Source organism: Leptidea sinapis, chromosome 15, assembly GCF_905404315.1.
Source record: "Leptidea sinapis chromosome 15, ilLepSina1.1, whole genome shotgun sequence".
In the NCBI taxonomy this organism is placed as follows: Eukaryota; Metazoa; Arthropoda; class Insecta; order Lepidoptera; family Pieridae; genus Leptidea; species Leptidea sinapis.
The window spans coordinates 4,436,914-4,461,645 of record NC_066279.1 but is presented as its reverse complement, the minus strand read 5'-3'; the positions used below and the strand labels follow the sequence as shown (position 1 = coordinate 4,461,645).

The window sequence follows — 24,732 nt, the reverse complement described above, 5'->3', positions numbered from 1 at the left end:
TCGTCCCTTATTGTCATAAAAAAACCTGGTTAAAGTCGATTAATAAATCATAACATTAAAAGTAAAAAGCGATTTGTTAATCTCCATTCGATGTAAGCAACTAACAACACCACCCAAGTTTCAAAACTACGTAAACCCTTGGCCCGTCTTGTATCCAATTTGAAAAACGCTTCCAATGTCCTTTTCCATTCAATGCAAATTTACACATTATAAGAAACGATTCGACGCAACATTACCAACGTTTAGTCGCCTCCAGAACATAATTTTATTCTATCTGCTTTGTATTACCGCATATTGCAATGTTGCCATTTCAATGAACTATTTTTCCAATCTAAAATAATTTATTTATTGTCAACGGTCGCAATTAAACTTTTAACAATTTATGAAGCACCTTAAGCTTTTTAATTAATATGAACTTTTATATTGTGCAATTGATAAATTAATCTATTAAGCCGCTTTGTATTTTTTTATCCTTGTTTTGATGTTTATTTACTTACAAACGTACAAACTCTATCCTATCTATCATATACAGGTGACGCAAATGTAGTGTAAGAATATGAATTGTCTAAAACTTTCTTAATTAGATCTCTTTTTTCACAATAATTATTTATACGAGCAACTTTAAAATGCTAGAAAACGATCACAAAAATGCTTCGACCGATACAATTAGTTCAACTGAATGTCATTAATCTTTTGAAAACTCATTTTTAACTTAATTCACACTGGGACATTACTTTTCCGCCACCTTGCATAAAAATCTGCATGTAGAGTTTTGTACATTTACAATCTAGTAGCTGATTCGACAGACGTTGTTCTGTTAATAATAAAAATAACTCTTGCCGGTAGAATTCGGTAAGATCCGTACTTAGCTGACTTTTACTCGGCTAAAGGAATATTCCTACCAAATTTCAAGTCACTACGCCTTATGGATCCAGAGATATCTTGATGAATCAGCACATAGGTGGACATCTCTTATATCTATATAGATTAAATTCGGTATTGAGCTTAGAACCTATTGTTTTATGACAGTAGGTAAATGACGTAACATGCAGGTAATCCACTTTGTGTTAATAACATTGTTATCTGCCCATAGCAATATCAAACATTATCTGAGTCATAACGCAATCCAAAATGGCTAACGGCGAAGCATAACGCGAGTCACCCCGAGACTTAAGATGAAATGTCTCACATGATCTAATTAAATCAATATAAATTGTAAAATGATCAAGCTTTAAATATCGATCAAGATTGGTATTGAAATCGCCACTTCTTCTCATTAAAGCTTTTCCAAAGTGGTACTAAATGGTAAAATGTATAAATCTGACATTCATACATGTAATGTCTACCTACATAAAGAACTTAACTTTGATAATATTGCTAAAGTACAGGGGCCTTTACGATGATTGTCATAATTGACAATGACATATCATATTTTGACAAGTAGTTATTTCATACTGAGTTTTTCTCTTGCACTGTAAAATAACATAAAAAAAAACTAAAAAGCACGCTTTATATAAAATTCAAATAAACATATTTAGAAGAAATATATTTTATTGTAAAAAAAGCGTGGGGTGCTTTTTAAGTAATTTAAATTTATTTTCTATTTTTTTAGTTGAATTTTATATAAAGCGTGCTTTTTAGTTTTTTTTAACTATTATTTATTTTTATTTTTTTAGTTAAATTTTCTATAAAAGCGTATTTTTAAAACTATTAAGTACTTTAACATCAATTCCTGCCTTATCGACTATAGATGAATATTACATAAATTAACAAAAATCATATTTTGCAAATGGAAAAATTGAATAATTTTATCAAATTAGTGTAATGTCATCGGTCCTCGATAAATCTACAAAATTTGAACGAAATCTAGCCGTTTAAAGTGGCTCAAAATCGCGCCCAAAGAAGTCGGTTACAAACATACAGGTGAAGCTAATATAAAGCGTATAATGACTATGGTTGTTTTTCCAAATAGCCCTTCAATTATATGCTGTTTTGTCCTTCATCAAAAATGTACCCCACAATATAAATAGCACTAGATTAATAATAAAATAATGAAGATATTGAATAATTTCTATGTTACAACCTCGAGCTCATACTATATCATTGCAGGGCTATTACAAGCGTGCTATCCATCAATGTCTCACTGCATTTATAATTGTAGAGCCATTTTTACTTTATACAATGATGAATTAACTTCAGATCCGTTATCGCAATAAATAATAAGCTGCTTTAAAACAATAACATCAAGCTCTAATAAGTCCTGTGGAATGTTGTTTTAAATTTGGAATAATAGCTTTTTCATTTAATGAAAAGTAGTCAATTATATTACGTAGTATTAACATCCTCTTTGGTCAATTCTTCTAGGGATGCTAACTTTGCATGGAGTATTATCTAGTGCGCTTTTGATTTCAAAGAGTACAAACCAAAGAGTGAAAATTAATAAAAAAACATTATCATTAAAATACATTTTTAAATAATAAATCTTTTGTCCTTTAACTTGTCCCATCGACATTATATTTTGACTGATAGAGCCCGTAGGCCGATCTTTTTCGTTCAGGCGTTATCTATAAATAAATTTAAATGTTTTATTAAAAAATGGCTTTGCCGTAAATCCTATAACTCTACAGCTGAATATTTAAGTGATCCAACAGCCTGTGACTAGATTATGATTATTTTATAGCAATAGCAATGACAGTACATATTGCATATTTGTCTAAAAAGAGCGCAAAAAAATTAATGCTGGTAGAGTTTCTTGCGCCGCTTCTTCTCGCTCAGAGCGCCATTTGTTTCCGTTGCGGTAGTAGTGTCTAGTATTTTAGAAATGACATCGAAAAGAATTCCAAAGGAATCAATTTTGAAAAAATAAAAGCCTTTTATGCCTTTTATAGTACGGTTTGCAGCCCTAAGTGAACGGTAACATATTATTAATGGTAACCATTAAACATATAAATCTATAGTTTTAATTTCCCACCACATTAATGTACTTCCTAAGTAAATAGAACGGATAGTGAAGCGGCGTGACGCAGGCAATTACGTTATTTCGGCTCCGTAGATATTATCTCGTGCGCCGTTTGATGTGTCAATCCGACTTTATCGCGATACCACCGACTATTAACCAACTGACGTGTTTTGTTGTTCAATATGACGTAAATTCGAACCACATTTTGTGAAATCATCCAGATTCCTAGAATACGATTTAACTCCTTGATTCTATCGTAGATGTATCTGTGTTTAAAATGTTATAAATGGTGACCGTTCGTGTTAATTTCTATAAACTTCACTAAATTACCGTTTTATCATTAAAATAAGGGACGAGACGAGCAGGACGTATATCTGATAGTAATTGATACGCCCTGCCCATTACAATGCGCACTGCATTCTTGAAAAACCCCAAAAATTCTGAGTGGCACTACAACTGCGCTCGTCACCTTGAGATATAACATGTTAATTCTCATCTGCCCAGTAATTTCACTAGCTATGGCGCCCTTCAGACCGAAACGCAGTAATGCATGCTTACACATTACTGCTTCTCGGCAGAAATAGGCGAAAGATGCTCAGCTGCTAACTCGCCAAACGCTGGAACTGGATAGCTCCTGAAGATGCCTCTTGTAGAGGCGAAACACGTATCGAAGTCGATTGATTTTGTGTTGCAAAATTAATGCCAGAAATCATAATTAAAAACATTTCAGAGAATGAAAGAAACCGTAGAAATTTGTTTAAAATTTACTCATCAGCATCATTCAACCCTTCACTGTGGCTATTAGTTCTACATAAAATCATTTATTTTTTAATCCAATCGCTATCAAGGATCATTCGCTGAGTGATTTGAAGAAAATTTCATCAAAATAAATCAATGTGATCATATAGACACTATTTATTTTTGCATAAATTATATACACATATAATTATTAATTTTATAACTGTATTGTCATTTATCTTATTAGGGCATGAATTATGACAGTTGAAATTGTAGTGAAAGAAGGCTAGCTTTTAATAATATTATTAATAAGGATATATATCCTCAAATTGTTTTTTTATGTTAACACGCATTACACGAGACAAAACAAATCAGTTATTCTAATTTAAATGTATTTTAAGTGCGATATCGTATCTTTTATAACTGTTCTTATGTTAGATCATGTCGTAGCCCCTGCATTATTTCAGAAGCTTTCTCTATGTAGAATACTTGAATGTATTCTATCAATACCCACCTACAACACAACACACAGCCACTTGAGTATGTACTAGCTAAAAGCAGCTTAGTGTGAGTGAAACACGATGAAAATCTTTATTTTCACGCTCTATCTCTCCTTATCTAATCGCTACAGTCAGATAAGGACGGAGCGCCGGAAAAACTGGCGCGGGGTAAGGGGTAAAGGCTACATCGATTTCGCGCTTTCACTGCTAGGGGCCATGTAAACCTTTAAAAACAGCACTCTTGCTGCGCGATTGTCATCTCTAGCTCGTTACTTATAGAAGAGGAATTTCATTGCGGAGGGATCTTTGTTAAATGGATTGCCTCCCTCTTGGGGGTTCTCATAGTGGGATCTAGATTGCGTAGATATGCTGATAGGCGGGTGTGTGTGCGTGTTGTACTGTACGATGATTCAATGTGAGTGTGTACCAGTTTGATTATAGGTATGCATGGAGATGCTTCGGGTTAAAATTTTGCCGTCGTTTGCAAATATATGAGGGGCCGCGGTAACCATCCCTTTTTGTAATATAATTTTATGTTTAAGTGTAGATAGGTAGATAGATTAGGGAAGACGGAGGCTGTGATTTGATTTGATTAGGAGGTGTTTGTAGTGGGGTCGGAGAGATAAGACTGATTGGATCTCGGGAGAGGGTGGGAGCTTATGGAAATATGTTTTTAATGTGGGTGGCTTATTGAATTAGCCAAGTTTGAGCTCACTGAAGATTAATCTGTTCATTCGTGCGATGTAATTAACAAAATTAACTTATTGATACTTGAACGTGGTTGTTGTACTTTTCATTGAACTGTTAATAATTCTTAGATATGCTTAATGCTGTTTTACCCACATATATATTGAGTTGTTTTTAGCTACAATTATGATACATTTTATTTTAATTTATTTTATATTCAATATGAGATTGAAAAAGAGTGATATTTAAGAGTTATGCGGAGTTAAAGAAGAGGTAGTGATAGTGAATGATGATGAAATAAAGAAAGAATGGGGAATGAAGACTGCATAAATTTATTGGGCAAATGTACACGGCAGTAGAAGTTTTAAAAAAGGATAACCTATGTGTATTTTAAACGATTCGATCGATGGAATAGAAAAAGGGGCCAGAAGAGTGTACCAAGAAGGATCTTGAGAATGAGTATCTACGAATGAAAGAACCTAGGCGAATATATTTATATCATTACATAAACATTGAATTCAACCTCTTAAGGTTGATGCATTCAATATAGAATAATTTATATTTATACAGTTTATTCTTTATTACTTTTTATGAAATATTTGATTTTTAAAACCCTTTTAACTTTGAACACGACTCATATATTGGATGCAGCACCTTACAAATTAATTTGTTTTGTATATTACAGTAAAAACTTTAAAATACTCTATTGATTGAGAGGAGTGGCGGTAGAGTTTCTTATATTTTTTTCTTCTTATGAGCTCTACTTTTTCCGAACATATGGTAGATTCAGTAATTTAAAAGAAACATTAATAGAGATGATTTAAAATCGTTTATTTGACTTTGACTTTGACTATGTATACACCTGTGGGAGACAGACCAAACTGTATGCATGTACAATGCAACATAATTCTTATATTGAAACGCCAGTTCGGAGATAACTCAGAACAATTTCAATTTATTGACCTTTAAAATGTTTCAACAAAATATTTAATTAGCAATACCAGTTCTTTTATAATCTGCCCACTGTTAGGTACCATCTTATTGTCTAACACAACAATGGGTATGTTTTTGTACGCGTCACAATGCATGCCCAGTATTGTCACAGAGCGGGCTCTTTTGAATTTACACTAGAACGATAATTAAAGTACCAACATAATATCAAGTATATATTGTCCACTCGTGTTTTTTACAGGCGGCCTCTACTTTAGACAGCTGATATCGATCGGGGAATGTTGGTGACAGTGAAATGGGTATAACAATTAATAAAACTCTCTCGGAGTACACGAGCGTACTTGGATTCCTTTGAAGATTCCACATTTTTATCTTTGAATTTTATTTTTGATATCGTCGTGTGATTATATTATTTCTATGGGATGTGACAAATGTGTACCAGTACGAGGTTTTCTTGCCCAGAATGCCAACTAGGATGAAACAGTTATGTGCATTATTGTGTTTCGGAAATTGTTTGACTTGATTCCAGCTACAAATTAAAATATCATCTCCACCATTCCCCACTTCTGGGAGTAATAAAAGTGACATCTAAATTCAATATTCTAATATACAATTATTGAGGTTAAGCAGATTATCAACTGTAAAGTAGACCCTGTAAATGGAGCCACAACCTGAGAGTTGAACAAGATATACCAAGATTTACGTTCCATGCGTAACTCGAACGGTTGGCTCAGTTGGTAAGAGCACTCGGACGGAACCTGAAAGACTCGGGTTAGAGTCACGCTCCTTTAATGTAGACTATTAGTATAAGTAACCACAAAAGGTTACGTTTTATTTAAGCGATTTAATAGAGCATTCCGATTCAGCATCATACATACAGCATATATTAAAAAAAAGTAATATTATTGCAGGTTAGAATCTAATCCCTAATAAAAAATAATTCGACTCGTAAAATTTACGATTCCGAACGATATCAGCTTTATCAGCGAAAGTAATTCGGTCATAAAATTACTGGTAAACAGTCGTTTTTCGTTACGAATAAAAGCACCCCCCGTCAGTTGCCGGTTGACTTTTATAATCGGCTTAGCAGCAACCCCTCCGAACCAGCAGACTCCCTCGGGACTAAACACGATGCTCCCAAGTTAATCACGAAATCTTATCTAACTATGCAGCTTATAAACTCGGCTTGGTGTAATTGAGTCTGTTATCTTACGTTATACATTGTCTGACAAAATGTGTGGGTATGTTTATTAATTGATTTACAGTCTTAAATTGTGTGTCTTCTACCGCATTTATCACGGGGAGTGTTCCAAAGAGCTGTTTAACCTGATTCCTGCCGCCGAATTCCACCTTCGCACGACACGCCACAAATTAGGATATCATCCCCACCATCTGGATGTGTGGCGGTCCTCCACAGTGCGGTTTTCAAGGAGCTTTCTTCCTCGTACTACTAAGCTGTGGAATGAGCTCCCTTGTGCGGTGTTTCCGGGACGATACGACATGGGTACCTTCAAAAAAAGCGCGTACACCTTCCTTAAAGGCCGGCAACGCTCTTGTGATTCCTCTGGTGTTGCAAGAGACTGTGGGCGGCGGTGATCACTTAACACGAGGTGACCCGTAGTCTCTTTTGTCCTCCTATTCCATAAAAAAAATTGTTCTATCTCAAAATATCATTATAAAAGAACATTTTTTGTGCAGTAGGTAAAATCGTCGTCTCCCACCACGTTGTCACTGGTTCAATCCTCGCCGCAATTACGAATTCGTCTGACCCCTTCCTTAAAAAATAATACTTATACATATCTATACTTGGAAAAACTGTGGTGATACAGACCATGTTGATGCTTATACATATTTGCTGAAAAAAAAAAACGAAAAATACACATTTGTTCTTATAAATTTGTCGTATTGTTAATTAAATTATTAATAATTAACACTCACAAACAGATATTATTTATTTCAGGCACCGTCTGCAAAACAAAGATGTATGATGCTAAGACAAACTTCAATTCAAAACAATTATGGTTAATCGTTGGAATCTTGTTTTTATAATAAAATTTGTGTTAATAACGAAATCATTAGAAGTTTAATCATTACAATATTTATTTCGTTTTTCCCTGTTCTTGTAATGAAATAATGACACAGCTGTCTGAACTGCCATACTGAAGTATTTGTGCAAAAATAAAAGTTGAAATTAAAAAAAATTATGGATCACGAAACGAAGAAAAAACACACTGTGTACAAAATTCGTTTAAAATCGTTTCACTATTTTAAGGGTTTATCGCGGAGAAACAACGTTACACGAAGTTTTTATATATAATAATATTAATACTCAGTTAACCAGTGGGAGGCTCCTTTACACAGGATGCCGGCTAGTTTATAGCAACGGCGCCTATTTCTGCCGTGAAGCAGTAATGTTACTGTTTTGAAACATTACTGTTTTTCGGTCTGAAGAGCGCCGTAGCTAGCGAAATTACTGGACAAATGAGACTTAACATCTTATGTCTCAAGGTGACGAGTGCAATTGTGGTACCGCTCAGAATATTTGGATTTTTCAAGAATCCTGCACTGCATTGTAATGGGCAAGGCATATCAATTACCATCAGCTGAACGTCCTGCTCGTCTCGTCCCTTATTTTCGTAAAAAATAGAACTCACATAAGAACTAAAGAGCTTTATTCCATTCGAAAAAGTACAGCTAACTTTATTGTCTATTCGAAGTGAATTTTATGCCAAAAGTGATTATAATTAATGTTTTGTTGTAACAAGAATGTAAAGTGTCAGTTAACATGGCCCGTCACTCTCGAGGCAGTAAGAAGAAAAACTCGGCTGTGACTAACTAATATAGCGAGCTCTAATCTCATTGTGGCACAAAAGAGCTTCAATGACGCAGCAAATATTGCCGCAAACCATTTAATATTTAGGTATTCCAATATGCAGCTTGGAGTACAGTCGAGTACAAAAGCTTATTATAGGTTCGCTATAATATTGGCTTCGGCTCTATTAATGTAAGTAACGAAATCTTTATGAAAAGTGATTTACACACACTTTAAGACGTCAGATTTACTTTTTTTATGAAAATAATGCACGAGACGAGCAGGACGTTCAGCTGATGCTAATTGATACGCCTTACCTATTACAATGCAGTGTCGTTCAGAATTCTTAAAAAGCCCAAAAATTCTGAGCGGCACTACAATTGCGCTCATCACCTTGAGACATAAGATAGTAGTCTCATTTGTACAGTAATTTCACTAGCTACGGTGTCCTTAAAGTTAAATATAAAATACGCCTGTAAGAAGAAAATAATTTTACAATATGAGAGTTGGTTCTATAGAAATAAAAATTCACTGTTTTTCAATTTTTTCAATTTTTTGTACAACAAAAAATCTTATGACAAAAAGTTACAAAGAGGTAGTTTTCCATATATTATGTCTGATATAATCATTATAGCTATTATTGAAACCTTAAAGAAAAAAGACAATTTTAAATTTATACAAATCAAAGAAAAATTATTTGGTGGTTTAGGTGGCATGCAAATAAAAAATGTTTTTTTTTTACAAAAGTATTTAAAAAGTATAATATAGTGTTAAATCTTGTACGATGGTACGGAATCTGTGCGTGTCCATCTTTCACTTGACAGGTTTTCGTACTTTATAATAAAAAAAGAAATAACAATAAACAAATAAATTTCATTAGAGTTATATAGCCTTACGGTGACATATTATGTTTGTTCCCCTGTATTTAAAAGTATATAATGATCATGAAAGCATTTAAAAAAAAATCAGGACACAATCAAATTATTAAAACATAAACATTTTAACTTTAGTCAACGACTGTACTATCCAATAAACTCACGGTATTAAAATGGACAATGCACCGTTTCGGTTACGATAATCTTTGGTAGTATTTGATTCTAGTTACCGAGAACTGATCACGAACATCGCTTCGAATACTTTACGACTTTTTTATAAAAATGACATGACAAATTAATGGATTTATTATATTTGAGAAGGATAGCGCGGTTCGCTTTATTTCTCTTGTTGGTCGAAGACGAATGAATTTTTAATTGAGAGAGGCACTTTTGTTCACTGTATTAAATCGCCACCGGGAATATTTTTTCTTTGACTGACATCCAACTAAGGTAAGCAGGTGTATGTCAGAGAAATGAAATAAACTGCGTTATAACGAACATATTTATATTATTGTAATTGTTTTAACTGTCATGTTATGGTCATATAATAACGACCCATATAGCCGAATGGTTAGTGACCCTGTCCACTAGAGGTCCCGGGTTCATATCCCGGTAGGTGCAATCATTTATATGATGAATATGAATGTTTGTTTCCGAGCCATGGATGTTTATGTGTATTTATGTAAGTATATTGTATTAAATATATCGTTGTCTTGTACCCATAGTACAGGCTTTGCCTAGTTTGGGGCAAGATAATTTGTGTAAAGTGTGCCAATATTATTATTATTATTATACTCGTAATAGGGTTTCCATAATATGATATGATACTTGAAAATATTTCGCAAATAATCAATGGTCACACCGAAGAGATGGCGTATTCTAAAATGTAAGTTTAAAGAATTGATGAATTAGTTGATAATACGTTAAACAGATTCCACACTAAAATGTTTCATCACTTTCTGGAAAGTTCTAAATGATTAGAACATTTGGTAATATTTCGTCTCAGCATATATAGCAGTAAACATAAGGTTTGAAAATGTAATTGATTCGATCAATTTACCACAGAATTATGGAAGCATTTTGACAAGAAAGACATGGAAATTAAACGATTGAAAAGTAATTCCATTTCAACATTAGCGACAGAAATATTTGAACGAATGTGCGTTTAGTAGATACATTCGTGTGCCTATCTGTTAAAACTAAGGTAGAAAAATCTCTAGTTATTGAATCCTAAGATGACATTAAATTTCTGTTTGACTGAGTTTAATTATTGTACCTACTCAATTGAGTTACAGAATTTTTGCTTAGGCTATGTTAAGCTAAGCTGATAGCCGATACGACATGGGTACCATCAAAATAAGCGCGTACAACTTCCTTAAAAGTGGGCAAAGCTCCTGTGATTTTTCTGGTGTTGCAGAAGAATGTGGGAGGCGGTGTTCATTTAACATCAGGTGTATGTTGTACGTTTTGTTTGAAATACCTTTCTTAGGAAGCTACTATAGATTCGATGTGTCCCTATTATGTTGATTTTTTTAAAGAAAATAAGGGGCAAGACGAGTATAGGAAGTTCAGCTGATGGTAATTGATACGCCCTACCCATTGCATTGCAGTACCGCTCAGGATTGTTGAAAAACCCAATAATTCTGAGCGGCACTACAAGCACTCATCACCTTGAGACACGAGATGTTCAGTCTCATTTGCCCAGTAATTTCACTAGCTACGGCGCGACGCTTCACTTCAGATCGAAGTACAATAATGCTTACACATTACTGCTTCACGTCAGAAATAGGCGCCGTTGTGGTACCCATAATCTAGCCAGCATCCTGTGCAAAAGAGCCTCCCACTGGTATGTTGAATGGGTATTCTTCACCCATCCATTGAGTCATAAGTCTTGGATAATCGAACATGTACTTTCAGATATGTTTAGATTACATAAGTATACTACGAATTATACTTAACAACCATTAGAGATTATGTCGCTGCCATTGTCTGTATTATAAACATTGATCATTTTCATTTATTAGTTATTAACAATATGCTATTAATTTTCTGTAGTCGCTTCAATCTGCGGCGCGGCGCGCGGGGACTTCGTGTGCCAACTGCAAGACTACCACCACGACGCTGTGGCGACGGAACCAGAACGGAGAACCAGTCTGCAACGCCTGCGGACTCTACTACAAACTACATAACGTAAGTCTATTTCCTACTTTCAATACTTCATAACTCAAAAATCACAGGAACTGCAGTTTAACCTTCTGTTGTAAATTTTAATCGTGTAATTCACTTTTGGCCATATTATTAACTATGTTTTTTCATATCTAATTCAACTTTATACTGCCGTAAGATTACCTTATGAAAATATAAATAAAAACTATGTTACTTAAACCCACAAAATATGTTTTTTGAGAATACTAGCTGCCCCGGCAAAAGTTGTTTTGCCACATAAATTATTCCTAGTGTTCGACCGTTTTTTCTTCGACGTACCTTGCAAGTTCAACTACCACAGAAAAGATTTAATTTTTCGGATGAATATATAGCCCTTTTTTTTAAATCACAAATAATGTGGTTTTCTAGTGATAGCATAATTTTCAAAATAGGTTCAGTAGATCCAATTATTACCCCCTACAACCTCACAAACTTTACCTTTTTATAATATACTCTCTACATCTAATATATTATGTTATGACATACTGAATGTCTTGAGATGCCTAAGCAGATTGACTGCACTCCTAGAGCGAATACTAATAGAAGTGACGAGGAAGTTGGATGAAGATCAATCATCAGATCGAGGATATAGCTACTGCAAATAATATGCGAGTAGGAGAAAAAAGGAAAGAAAGAAAATTATTTTAGAGTATGATAAAGTTAAGTATATCTATTATATATTGCCTAGTAGATATATTTGTCAAATATCCGTAAAAGTAATGCAGGTAAGCGCCATATCACATTTAATCAATTTGTAATAATATAAATCGATTGAGAGAAGTTATTACTTGTAATATTGTAGTGAAATCCAGTACAACGTAATTTTATTTTATGAAAATAAGGGGCAAGACGAGCTGGACGTTCAGCTGATGGTAATTGATACGCCCTGCCCCATTACAATGCAGTGCCGCTCAGGATTCTTGAAAAACCCAAAAATTCGTAGCGGCACTATAATTGCGCTCGTCACCTTGAGACATAAGATGTTAATTCTCATTTCCCCAGTAATTTCACTAGCTACGTCGCCCTTTAGACCGAAACACCATAATGTTTACACATTACTGCTTCACGGTAGAAATAGGCGCCGTTGTGTTACCCATAATCTAGCCGGCATGCTGTGCAAAGGAGCCTCCCACTGCAAAACTTTTACCTTCACATATAGCGTTATTTTGTAATCAAACAGTAAAAAAGTATCGCAAAAGTCTATTTTAGTATTTTATTTACCCAATATTATTAATTGTTTTAATAGTGTTTCGACTCTTATTACAGTTTAAATAAATTAATCAAAAATTATATGTCCTAAACACGACTTGTCAGGATTACTTTAGTGATTTTTTTTAGATAGGCCCTTTATAACTTAGTGCGGTTCGGCAATCGTTCCCTAGATAATACTGTGAGTCGGTCTCTTGGGATGAATTGACACAATCTTCACTAGCTCTTAGCTTGGGGTCCACTAAATAACCACACAAAACATATCATAACAAAAATAACATTAACTATTAAGATATATTAGATGATATGATATGATTTAAATCATAGTTAAACATATTATATAAACACGTATTACACTTACAAGCGTTATTACAAAAACAAAGTTTGTGTTGTTAAACTGGTTTTTAAACACGACAAATTATATGTAATATTACGTTTCACAAATATATTGTATTTTAAAAAGTTGATTGTTGCAAATGGAAATTTTAAAAGCTAACTAATTCATTTAATTAAGGAAATTGTAAATACATACCTACACGTAGTAATAACATGTTCTAGTAATAACAATGTTATATATAAATGAATATTTTACAATAGTTATGAATATTTTAGGCTCCGTTTAAGTTAAGTTATTTTTCCCTGTTCTGTTTTTTATTAATATTATATTATGGCAACTTTTATATTATCTCAAAAAGCATGCCATATCTTGCCCTAGATTATTATAAATCTCCTAAGAATAACTCGCTTTCATTTAAACAGAAAAATATGCTCTAAAAATCATTTATAAATTTCGAAATAGTTCCGTCGTTTCTAAGAATACTTTTGAGTTTTCATTAACAATGTTCAATGCTGCATTCAATAAAGTTATTGCATTGATGCACTCAAATTCCAACATTGAAAACAAGCATAGGTTACACTTGAAACCTAAACTGGTAGCATTTCTCACGACTCTCACAGCCCCGCCAAACGCCAACAAAAAGCAACAGTACAATACTGTAAGCGATACAACGTAAAAAGCATCCAACAGGCGGCGTATTAAAAGTACAATGACAGAAATGAACTGTCAATGCTACCCTACAGGCTCTCGAGATTTTTTTGTTGTAATGTATACTTTATTGCCATTTAGAGAATCCGAACAATGTTGTTTGGTCTAATTATACGGAAGGAGCGACAAAGGAAAATGGGTGTGCTTGTTACTTTGAGGATTGACAAGTCGACAATACGGGAATGTGGCAGAAGCTGACATGATGTGGGGTACGCCTCCTCATAAATATTTATAGGGCATCCGTATATTTGCGAGTGAACCGGCTTCTTGTAGAACTCATTTGAAATTGAATATATTTTCAATATCCAAGTCTAACTAATGTAAAAATACTTTAATCCCGTCCTAAAATAGTTGTTTTTTATTGTATTATATATTGAATATATTAGGCATTTAGATGCTTATAACTATATTTACAATACTATGATTATGTATTAAAACTATCGTTACGAATGTACTAAGGAAACTGGCAGCATTTCCGCGTTGGATAGTAATTATTATGACTGCAATTTCGAGAAATCAAATGCACCACCACAGTATTTTTTTATTTTTAAAAATAAAATACAATTCGGTACTTAGTAAATATTTAATAATTACGCTTTTATTACCATTGTTAACAATCTTTCTATATTTTAATTTAACAGCGTGTCTTTTGACGCATAGGCTTCTTCCAGTTTATTCCATATTTGCTGTCGATTGCTATTCTAGTCCAAATAGCTCCAATTTAGTAAACTTTGTAAATATTTAACAAATAATATCAACCTGCTAGCAAACGAAAAAAAAATAAAAAATTTACAAAATCCTTTAATTAAAGTACTGTTTTAATTTACAGCATCAACATTTCCCCACCCTTTACACAATAAATCACACAGAAACAACAAAGCTACAATTCACAAGTCGGCTTTGTGTTTTCTTTATAATTCTTATTCTTTGTGGACGTTTGAAATTGGCTCTCTACAAACTGTTAAGCCGACAACATACACTTGAGACTGTATAAGCACTTGAGTGTATTTGCTTCTTAATAAATATATTCACAATATTTGTAAAACAGCTCATACTTTGATTGATATGAGAAGGCTTATTAAAACTTATTTCGCGAGCACCAATTCTGTGTATATTATTTATGTATTTGTTTTTAGAAATCTATACTAATATTATAAAGCTGCAGTGTTTGTTTGCTAATCTCTGGTACTACTGGTCCGATTTGAATGATTCTTTCAGTGTTGGGTAGTTAGTCCATTTATCGAGGAAGGCTATAGGCTATGTTTTTTTTTCAAAATAAGGGATCCGTAATAAAATTGCTATTTTGTAACACAAGGTGTAAAATCGAAAACCTATTTTTGCATGCGCTGCAAAAACTATTGGCAATAGAACAAAATGATGTACAGGCTATAATTACTTACTTATTATTACTTATAAAACTATCGCGTGAATTATACTTTATATGGCAAAACAACGTTTGCCGGGTCAGCTAGTGTTTATATATAAAGTATACATTATTTATACGACAATGCATGTACATATTATAACATAATAATAATAATATTGACACACTTTTTACACTAATTATCTTGCCCCAAGTTAAGCATATATAGCCTGTGTTATGGGTTACAAGACAACGATATATTTAATACAATATACTTACTTAAACATACATAAATTCATATTAACATACATAAATACATTTAAACATTCATGACTTGGAAACAAACATCCATATTCATCATATAAATGCTTGCACCTACCCGGATTCGAACCCGGGACCTCTAGCTTAGCAGGTAGGATCGCTAACCACTCGGCTATACAGGTCGTCTATAATATAAATGTGTATTTCATGTAAAGCAGCGTAAAAATCAATATTTAATTGCTTTATTAATACGTTGATAAAAATAATTTATATTAAAAATACTCATGAAAATACTTTTATATTTTTAGAAGCTTTTACTTCATCTACTTATGTATACAAAATAAGAGTTTTGTATTCATAAGTAGAAATGTAATAATACATTTATACAAAAAAAAAACACCCCGACATACTCACTACGGACCATTATATCTTAACTCTACTTTTTTTTAATGAAAATAAGGGACGAGACGAGCAGGACGTTCAGCTGTTGGTAATTGATACGCCCTGCCCGTTACAATGCAGTGCCTCTCAGGATTCTTGAAAAACCCAAATATTCTGAGCAGCACTTCAATAATTGCGCTCGTCATCCCTGAGACATAAGATTTCAAGTCTCATTTGCCCACACAAGACACACACAACAAACACAGTAATAAACTGCTTCACGGCAGAAATAGGCGCCGTAAATTAATAATTATAAGTGACATCAAACATCATGTTGTAATCAAACCATACGAATAGTACATATAGAAAGTTTAACGTGCCAACTGATAAGAAACCACAACTAAACACATTTTGTAGAGTTCATTCTCCGTTTATTTGTTTATTTAATTAATATACCTCCTTTATTTGTAACTTCCTTCACAATAAACGATGTTAGTTGGCTTTTTGTGGTTTGTTTCCAGTTTTTTTGTCAGACCTTTAATCTTTTAAATAATTGGAATTAAGTTTTTGCTTCTTCCGCTATTGTATTGTGTTTTTTTTTAATAATCGTTTTCATTTCTTTATAACCATTACTCAAACTCAATACTACAGTTGAGTGATTTGAAATTTTCTGAAGAACATTATTAACAGCCTTATGTTTTTCTGTTTAGTAATCATATTAATAATAACATTAATTTAAATTTAAACTTTTTTGTTGAAATCTTAATAAAATACGAAAACTAAAAGGAAATAAGTTAAATCAAAATGCGTAAGCTTCTCAAACTTATAATAGATGAACACTATTTATAAATAGTGTATATCAATAATTGAGTCACCAGTGGGAGGCTGCTTTGCACAGGCATTTGGCATTGCCGTGAACCAGTTATGTGTAAGCATTATTGTATTTCGGTCTGAAGGGCGCCGTAGCTGGTGAAATTACTGGGTATCAGAATTTCTGGGTATTTCAAGAATCCTGAGCGAAACTACATTATAATGGGCAGGGCGTATCATTTACCATCAGCTGAACGTCCTGCTCGTCTCGTGCCTTATTGTCATAAAAAATTGAGTAGTACTATTACTATTCCTATAAAAAACAGGTTTCTATGTAACAAATACCTCATAATCGCTCTCTGTATGGGAAGCGGTGAGAAAGCATTAAAAACGATCACAAACTTACGCACGTGTTTTATTTTTACTCTTCAAGATCAATCACAAAAAACAAGAGCCTATATATGTGATCAGTAGCTAATTGCTTGCTTTGAACACTTAAAAAAACATATTAGGCGAAAAATTATCGCTTAAGTCGTATTGTTTTAACAAATGTATCTTAAAACTATTGAGTATAAAATCTGAAATACATCAAAGAGCTAGAGACGCTTACAACCTTTTGGTTTTGGATGAAAACGTTAAGTGCCTTCTATTCAAAAGTATTGGATTACAAGTTGCATAGTATGTTAGAAAGAGAGCCACTATAATAACAGCTCAAATGATACATTTGGAATACAATGGGGCGATCAATTCAATTTTTGAATTGAGAGCGTTCTCCATGTTTTTTTTTCTTTCGTCTAAAGTGCTGTTTTGTTCAACTAACGTCCGAGAGATTTTGAGAGTCACTATTTTTTCATCATCATATTTTGTATGAAATATTTTAATACATGATTCAAGTTGCTTCGGTCAATCGTTCACACTTTTTTAATAGCATTGTTTGTAGAATTAGGTTTTAGGTAGCTTCCTACATACCTTCTTCCACATACAACCAAGCTGTACAATGAGCTTTCTTATGCGATTTTTTGGGAGGTTAAGACAGGTGTTCCTTCGAAAAACGCGCGTATATCTTTCTACAAGGCTGGCAACGCTCCTGTGATTCCTCTGATGTTGCAAGAGAATTTGGCCGGTAAACCGTACGCTCCTTTATCCTCCTCTTCTTTTTTTTTGTGTTTTCTTAAGTGTTCATTCCGCCAATGTTTGTCTTCAAAAAATTCGACACGTGTTTCGCCTCTACACGAGGCATCCTCAGGAGATGTTGACTCGCCAAACTCGTCTCTTGCAAGATTGGTGAAATTTACACTCAATACATAATAATAATCATTAAAAAAATTATATTTTTTTTATCTACAAATAGACACCTATTACTATTATTATACATACTCATAAAATGTAGGTAATAACGATAATAACTGTATATAGTATGATTGAAGTATATAAAACACAATTTATATCTAGTGCAGAAAACAGTAAAATAGTCGCGTGCGAGATAAAAAATCTTAATTTACTCATTACATAGAATTACGCATGCACTGGCTGGTCGCCAAACATGCACAACGTTTTGGTGAATGTTTAATAATGACATTAATTTGAATAATCAACATCGAACGACGATCCCATTAGCGGATAGATTATTGAGTCGAAACTGTTACTAATTATTATTTACGAATACTTAACGTTAACAATGTCTATATAGGCATTAAAAAACAAAAAATTTCTAGTAATTACAGCGTATACGCTTAAGACCATTATCAATTTTCGATTAATGCATCGATAAAATCATATAAAATAGTAGGTCTCGTGCCAGATTTTGGCGATTCCTGAGGATGCCTCGTGTAGAGGCCAAACACGCGTCGAATTGTTAAAAAGAACAAATATTGGCGGAATTAACACAAAAGAAAACTCAAAACATTTGGACGTTTATAATTGTCATATTTAAAAACAATTTATCGTCATTATCAAACAGTCATACGAGTTAAAATCAAAGTCATACATAAAACAAACAAATCGACATCAAACATAGCCTTAAGAATCTACTGTCAATTTAAATATGTAATTTTGCCAAAATGTGACCGTTTGTTTAAAATAAAAAGTATAAAATGGGCGTTCGTGCAGTAGGCCGGAAAGATTTTATCTGTTGGCAATACAGAAAAAATGGCGCCCACCGGAAGTGTCCGAGCGAGGCGTGCGGCGTTTTACCATTTTTTCTTTTTTTTTGTTTTAAATGGCTTTTTCCCGGCACCGTTCGGCCGGAAATGCGTTTGCGTAGAACTGCCGATGCTTGGCGTCGCTTCGATAATGTTTATTAGCAATTTGGAAGCTTGATTCTGATTCTTAGAGTCTAATATCGCCCATCGTTGCATTAAAACTGTTACATTTGATTCAAAGACCAAGTGTAGCGCTAAATAGCATGTTTTTATTCATGAGCTTCTCTCATTCCGCTTTGTGAGCGATTCTCGACTGATTTATTGTTTTCGTATTTGAAAACTGCTCTTTGTTTTTGTTATCATTAAATACCAACTCTGAATTACTTTCATTTACAAACAGATTGATGCTACGATTTGCTTAATATAATAATTCTTTAAAAAAGTGACATTAGTAGGTATAGGTCACGGACGAGTAATAATGAACGACTTTTTTACTAGTCCTTGGTATAGGTTTATGAAGGTATCATTTTTCAAATTAATATTGCGCGACGTAATATGAATGAACCAACAAAAAACTGGATATAAAATGTCTTAAGCTAGTATAAAAATGTTAATTGATATGCATTGAGAAAACCATTAGGAAAATATCCTACGAGATACTCTGTATATCTCAAACTCCTCTTTTAAGCAATTTAATTAAAACATTTTCCTTACGAACACTTTGAATTATTGAGAATTTTTAACCATATTTAATGAAAACTAAGTCGTCTTATTTCTAAAACATATTCAGATCTAGCTTTTACCATACTTATGACAAAAACAATCGTGAAGAATAATAATAGAATTAAACGATAAAATGATATAAATATGTAAATACTTATTCTATGAACGGAAGTTGGGTACACTTTGTAAACAAACAAAATTGTGTTTTACTGAATAATACGAGTAACAATAGATATTATAAATAATATACCAGTATATATAAGATTATAATAGAGGACAGAAATAGGTTGCTGTTGAAAATGATAAGAACACCAAGAGTGGCAATCATCAGAGATCTGGCTTCCAGTCATCGTATCAGCGACATCTAGCGTGATGTATAAAGATCTTGATGGAATGTACTCTTAATGTGCTATGTATTTAATTAATTTCTAAGACCATTTTAGAAAAGCGATTCCATGAAAGAAATTACTTTAAATATTCACAGGTATCTTTATTTAATACGGTAACCACTTAAATACAACATAACATTTAATATGTGGACTCGAATGATGTCTCTCTCTATTAATAAGTAAATATTTTCCAATATGTATTTACAATTACACTTTCATACAAGCTCACGAATATCTACTGTCTATCTACTATTATATATTGGTTTGATAATTTAGTAGTAGTCTTGAAATTAGTGTAGGTATTTGAGCTTTAATTATATCTCTTTGAATTCCCACTTCCAATTTTACTTACCACCCAACCAATGATTATTTTATTTATATTTAAATCTACAATAATTATAGCATACGCATCACATTTGACGACTGAAATAATACATAATTTTATACGAAACACACGAACTTAATACGATACTTCACCTCGAACATAATTAGCCTCTAAAAAGTTCGTCTCCAGATAATTAACTAGTACATGAGGCATATTAGAGCACCGGTCGATTAGACTTGGCCGGGCCGTTACCCCTCCCTACATCTGTAAACATCTGATAGATTATAATCTGACGTTTGACACAAAGCACGGTTGCCGTAGATACGATCGCCTCTATCCGGATACCTCTAAACCAGGGCTGTCATCTGTGACACTACTGACTGTAAGAGCTCCTCGAACCCTTCTCTCATTTATCTATTTCTACAATTACCGACAACCGGTAGACTTGCCTAATACAGACTAAAACATGACTTGTATTTTAGCTTAGAGTAAGTTAGATAAACTTAGAATTTTACAACTATTCAACTTTTATATCGTTATGTTTAAAGAAAGAATCTTATCTATGTGAAGATATTAAACTTTCCAGATTAAATTAAAGAGTTTCATTAAAATCGATATTTCGTAAAAGGATATCATTATACTTAGTGTTTTAGGTGAAGTTTTACGATTATATTGTTAGGCATATTTAGTTCTGTATTATTAGAATATTTAAATGGAGGCAATGTCATTGATAAAATTAAACATAAGTGGCTCAAATTGTCATAATTTTAATAAAAAATATGGTACCTAATTAATTAATTTCAATTGATAAGTGGCAACCCTGCATCAAGATCTTATTATATACTACGGTATCAAGAGATCGATGCGCTTGAGTGCAAAAGTGCGCGTTTTCGTAACCACAGCACAAATTTAGCTTCACTCGCTTATCAACCAGGTGATCTGAGTGACAGTCACATTTCGAAACTTGTTCTATTTTAAATCATTTGAACTTTACCGTCACACAAGTACTATTTCATTCTTAGAATTTCTTTAGAACAAACAAAACAAGTTGTTTTCAAGCAGCATAAAAAAACAACTTTTAACTCATGACTGACTATTATTTCTCTTATCGATGGAGATGCTATTGGTAGGTCTAATGTAATTACACTGTACATACCTAACGCCTAGTACATTAGTATCTCGTTGATGGTCAAATTTAAATTTATATTGATTAATTGGTGAAATATACAACAAAAATGTCTTGTTGATATCTTAAATTTGTGTGTTGTCATAAGTTTATTTACTTAACATATCATCTACGATCTGAAAATGACTTGATAAGTATATGTATATTGATACATACTAATAATGTAAACTGGACAATTTGTAAGTCAAAAAAAATTGTGTGTCAGTGACAAAGCAAAATTCCTTAAAATTATTTATTCCTCCTGATATTCTACGTTTGTAGAAAGTAAAATTATTAAATAACGAATACGGCTGTATGGGCTTGAACCCTTTGCCTGTCCTAATAATGGACGAAGAAACAAAAAAAAAAGTTACGAATGTCGCAAACGTCAGAAAATTTTAGGAACCAACTTCACCCCATTACTTTTGGGAAAGATGCGCGGGCGTCTTAAAATTTCACTCTCATCATTTTTTCATAACGCGCCTAAAGGAGTATGACTTCAAAAAACAGGGACACTATCTTTTTAATAAATCACATGGTACAACACGTTCAGTATTATGTTTGGCTTACAATAGCCAACACTAACTTGAATCTAATTCCCAACTTTTTGCTTTCAAGAGAGTCTTCAAAATAAACTGCGATATATGTTTACCGATTTCAACTATTAAAAGTCAGTACTAGTTTTATTTCGAATTCAACGTAGTTTAAAACATTAAAAACAAGAAAAGGTGCTCCAAACATATCCATATTTTATAATTGTCGTCGTTTTACACCGTTGCCATCCGGGTTTGTTAATAACGGACGAAAAAATTTATGACATCTTACTTGCTCAAGGTGTAATTTGATTGAAAGCACCAAAAAAGTCCGATAATCATATAATAAGTGGTGGAATAATTACTAGGGACTTAGAGCAGGTGCCGCTCGCCGGCTTGGAACACGCGCCGCATTCGTTTACACTTAACTTTATTCCGGGATATTGATAATGTTAACAAATGTGAATTCCACAGACAGTTAATCAGTTAGTTTTGGTAAGTTTAATAATATTAACAAATTTAATGCGAGTTTTAGAGACTGTTTAGATTCTAGTTAGGAGAATGTGCGATCTTTTTTTTATGACAATAAGGGACGAGACGAGCAGGACGTTCAGTTGATGGTAACTGATATGCCCTGTCCCTGCGCTCGTCACCTTGAGACATAAGATGTTAAGTCTTATGTTAAGTCTTCAGACCGAAATATAGCAATGCTTACACATTAATGCTTCACAGCAGAAATAGGCGCCGTTGTGGTACCTATAATCTAGCCGTCATCCTGTGCAAAGCTGCCTCCCACTGATCTACTGGAGGTTTGTTAATTTTTCCAAATCCTTCCTCGTAAAGAAACGCCTGATTTAATAAAATATATAAAAAAATATTAAACGAAACATTGTAAGCCAAATTTAAGATCAATCATATATTTGAAATGGCTGAAAGTTTTGAAGCAATCGTAAGTTCTTTACAAGGGTGAGTGAGATGAGCTCAGGCAAGCACTGCAAGAGTGGGCGCGACAGCGATCTAATCTCACTTATGAAAGACCATCGATTGAACTTGAGTTAAGGCGTTTTAAGTAATATGTATTTGATAGTGTCTCACGTAAGTTTCAATAATACCAATTATTATCTTTCATTAAGAGTAGATAATACTAAAGGAATATATATAGGACTTCAATACGATATAATCTTGCTATCTAGGTCGTCTTTAATTACTACAATCATAACCGTAAAGTTATTTATTGGTAATAAATAGTCACTAATGAATTAGATTAAATCAAAAAACAACTTTTATATAATTTGATGCTTGAATATTTAAGAATACTTTATTTTACTTGAAACGACATTTATTCATTAAAACATTAAGAATATTTATAATATTAATTGCGGCAGGAAATATTGTAATTTATTATGTAGGTACAATTATATTTCCTTTGGCGGCTTTTCTAGGTCAAAGCGACATGGGTAATTCAACAATTCGTGTTCTTCTCAAGCCCGACGGTGTTGTTATACGATTGGTGTTTGAAAATATGATTGCTGAAAGAAATTACTTCTTCTCTTCTACTCTATATTAAAATATTTGAGAAAATAGTCGTTGAAGTATACTCATTTATTAATTATTAGTCATAACCGATTCTGGTGATGGTTGATATCTAAATTATAGTTATGGCGTAGTGTTGTGTGTGAGTTCATTATAGGTATCGACATCGATATTACGGAATACAGTCGATGACGTTATACTTATTTATTAATTATTATTAATAGCTGATTCTGATAATAATTGATATCTAAATTATTAGTAATGGCGTAGTGTTGTGTGCATATCGACATCGATAATAGCAATCTTGTAGGTTTGCGTCGACGTGGACAGGTTACGACCGTTCGTTGGCGGCGGTGTATGAATTAGTGTAGCCTGGTAGCCGTATAAGATTTAGTGCGGACGGGGCTGACATCTAATTGGAGCTGGTCCGTTGCCATGGGCTAAATGCATTGAAATTTATTGATCTCCATAATAATTGTTCGGAATCGAGACCTTTATTGGAGCCTTTGTTTCTTTTTGTATTTTCTGTGTCAATACGCTGTAGATCTAAATATAGACGCCTTATCAAATCTAATATATTAATAATTGCCATCTGATGCTCGAAATATGTAATAAGTTCACACTACCGGAGAACATTAGAGGCATTTATAACCAATTCCTTAAAATTAATATGCTAATTGGGGTTCAAAAACTCATGAGACGAGATTGTGAGATATTCTATTAGAAGTTTTAATTTAATTGTTGATTAAAAATTAAGTCCATATATATTATTTGCCTTAGATAATTGTAATGAAAAGATTGTGTATACATCGCAATATAAGTTAGTTAAAATCGAGATTACCAATAAATTTGGCGCTGCATAAATCGTATTTTCAATTAACCGTTCGAGTAGCAGCTGTCCGCGATGGACTACTGCCTCCAACATTTATTTTAATCATTCGCTCACTTCAAACACGAGGTATGGCGCTTTATCGACATACCCTACGGCACATCCTTAATTATTAAATATTACCAACACAGAAAAAGGAACCAATCAGTGAAATTATTTATTCTGTTGAAGTGTTGCCGTATAATTTCAATTATTTATTTGCACTTACTGGGTTTGTAAGTATTTGTAAATGTACTTA

At 33.1% G+C, this 24,732-nt stretch overlaps 1 protein-coding gene across 7 annotated transcripts in view; it reads left to right on the top strand.

Annotated features, from left to right (window-relative positions):
* The window catches only part of LOC126968397 (GATA-binding factor C), a 136,512-nt gene that overhangs the window by 94,861 nt on the left and 16,919 nt on the right, over positions 1–24,732 (top strand). For all 7 annotated transcript variants that reach the window (XM_050813411.1, XM_050813410.1, XM_050813408.1 and 4 more), the window contains one exon: positions 11,578–11,712. In XM_050813411.1, coding sequence (XP_050669368.1) covers positions 11,578–11,712 — 135 coding nt within the window. The remainder of the gene's footprint in view (positions 1–11,577; positions 11,713–24,732) is intronic.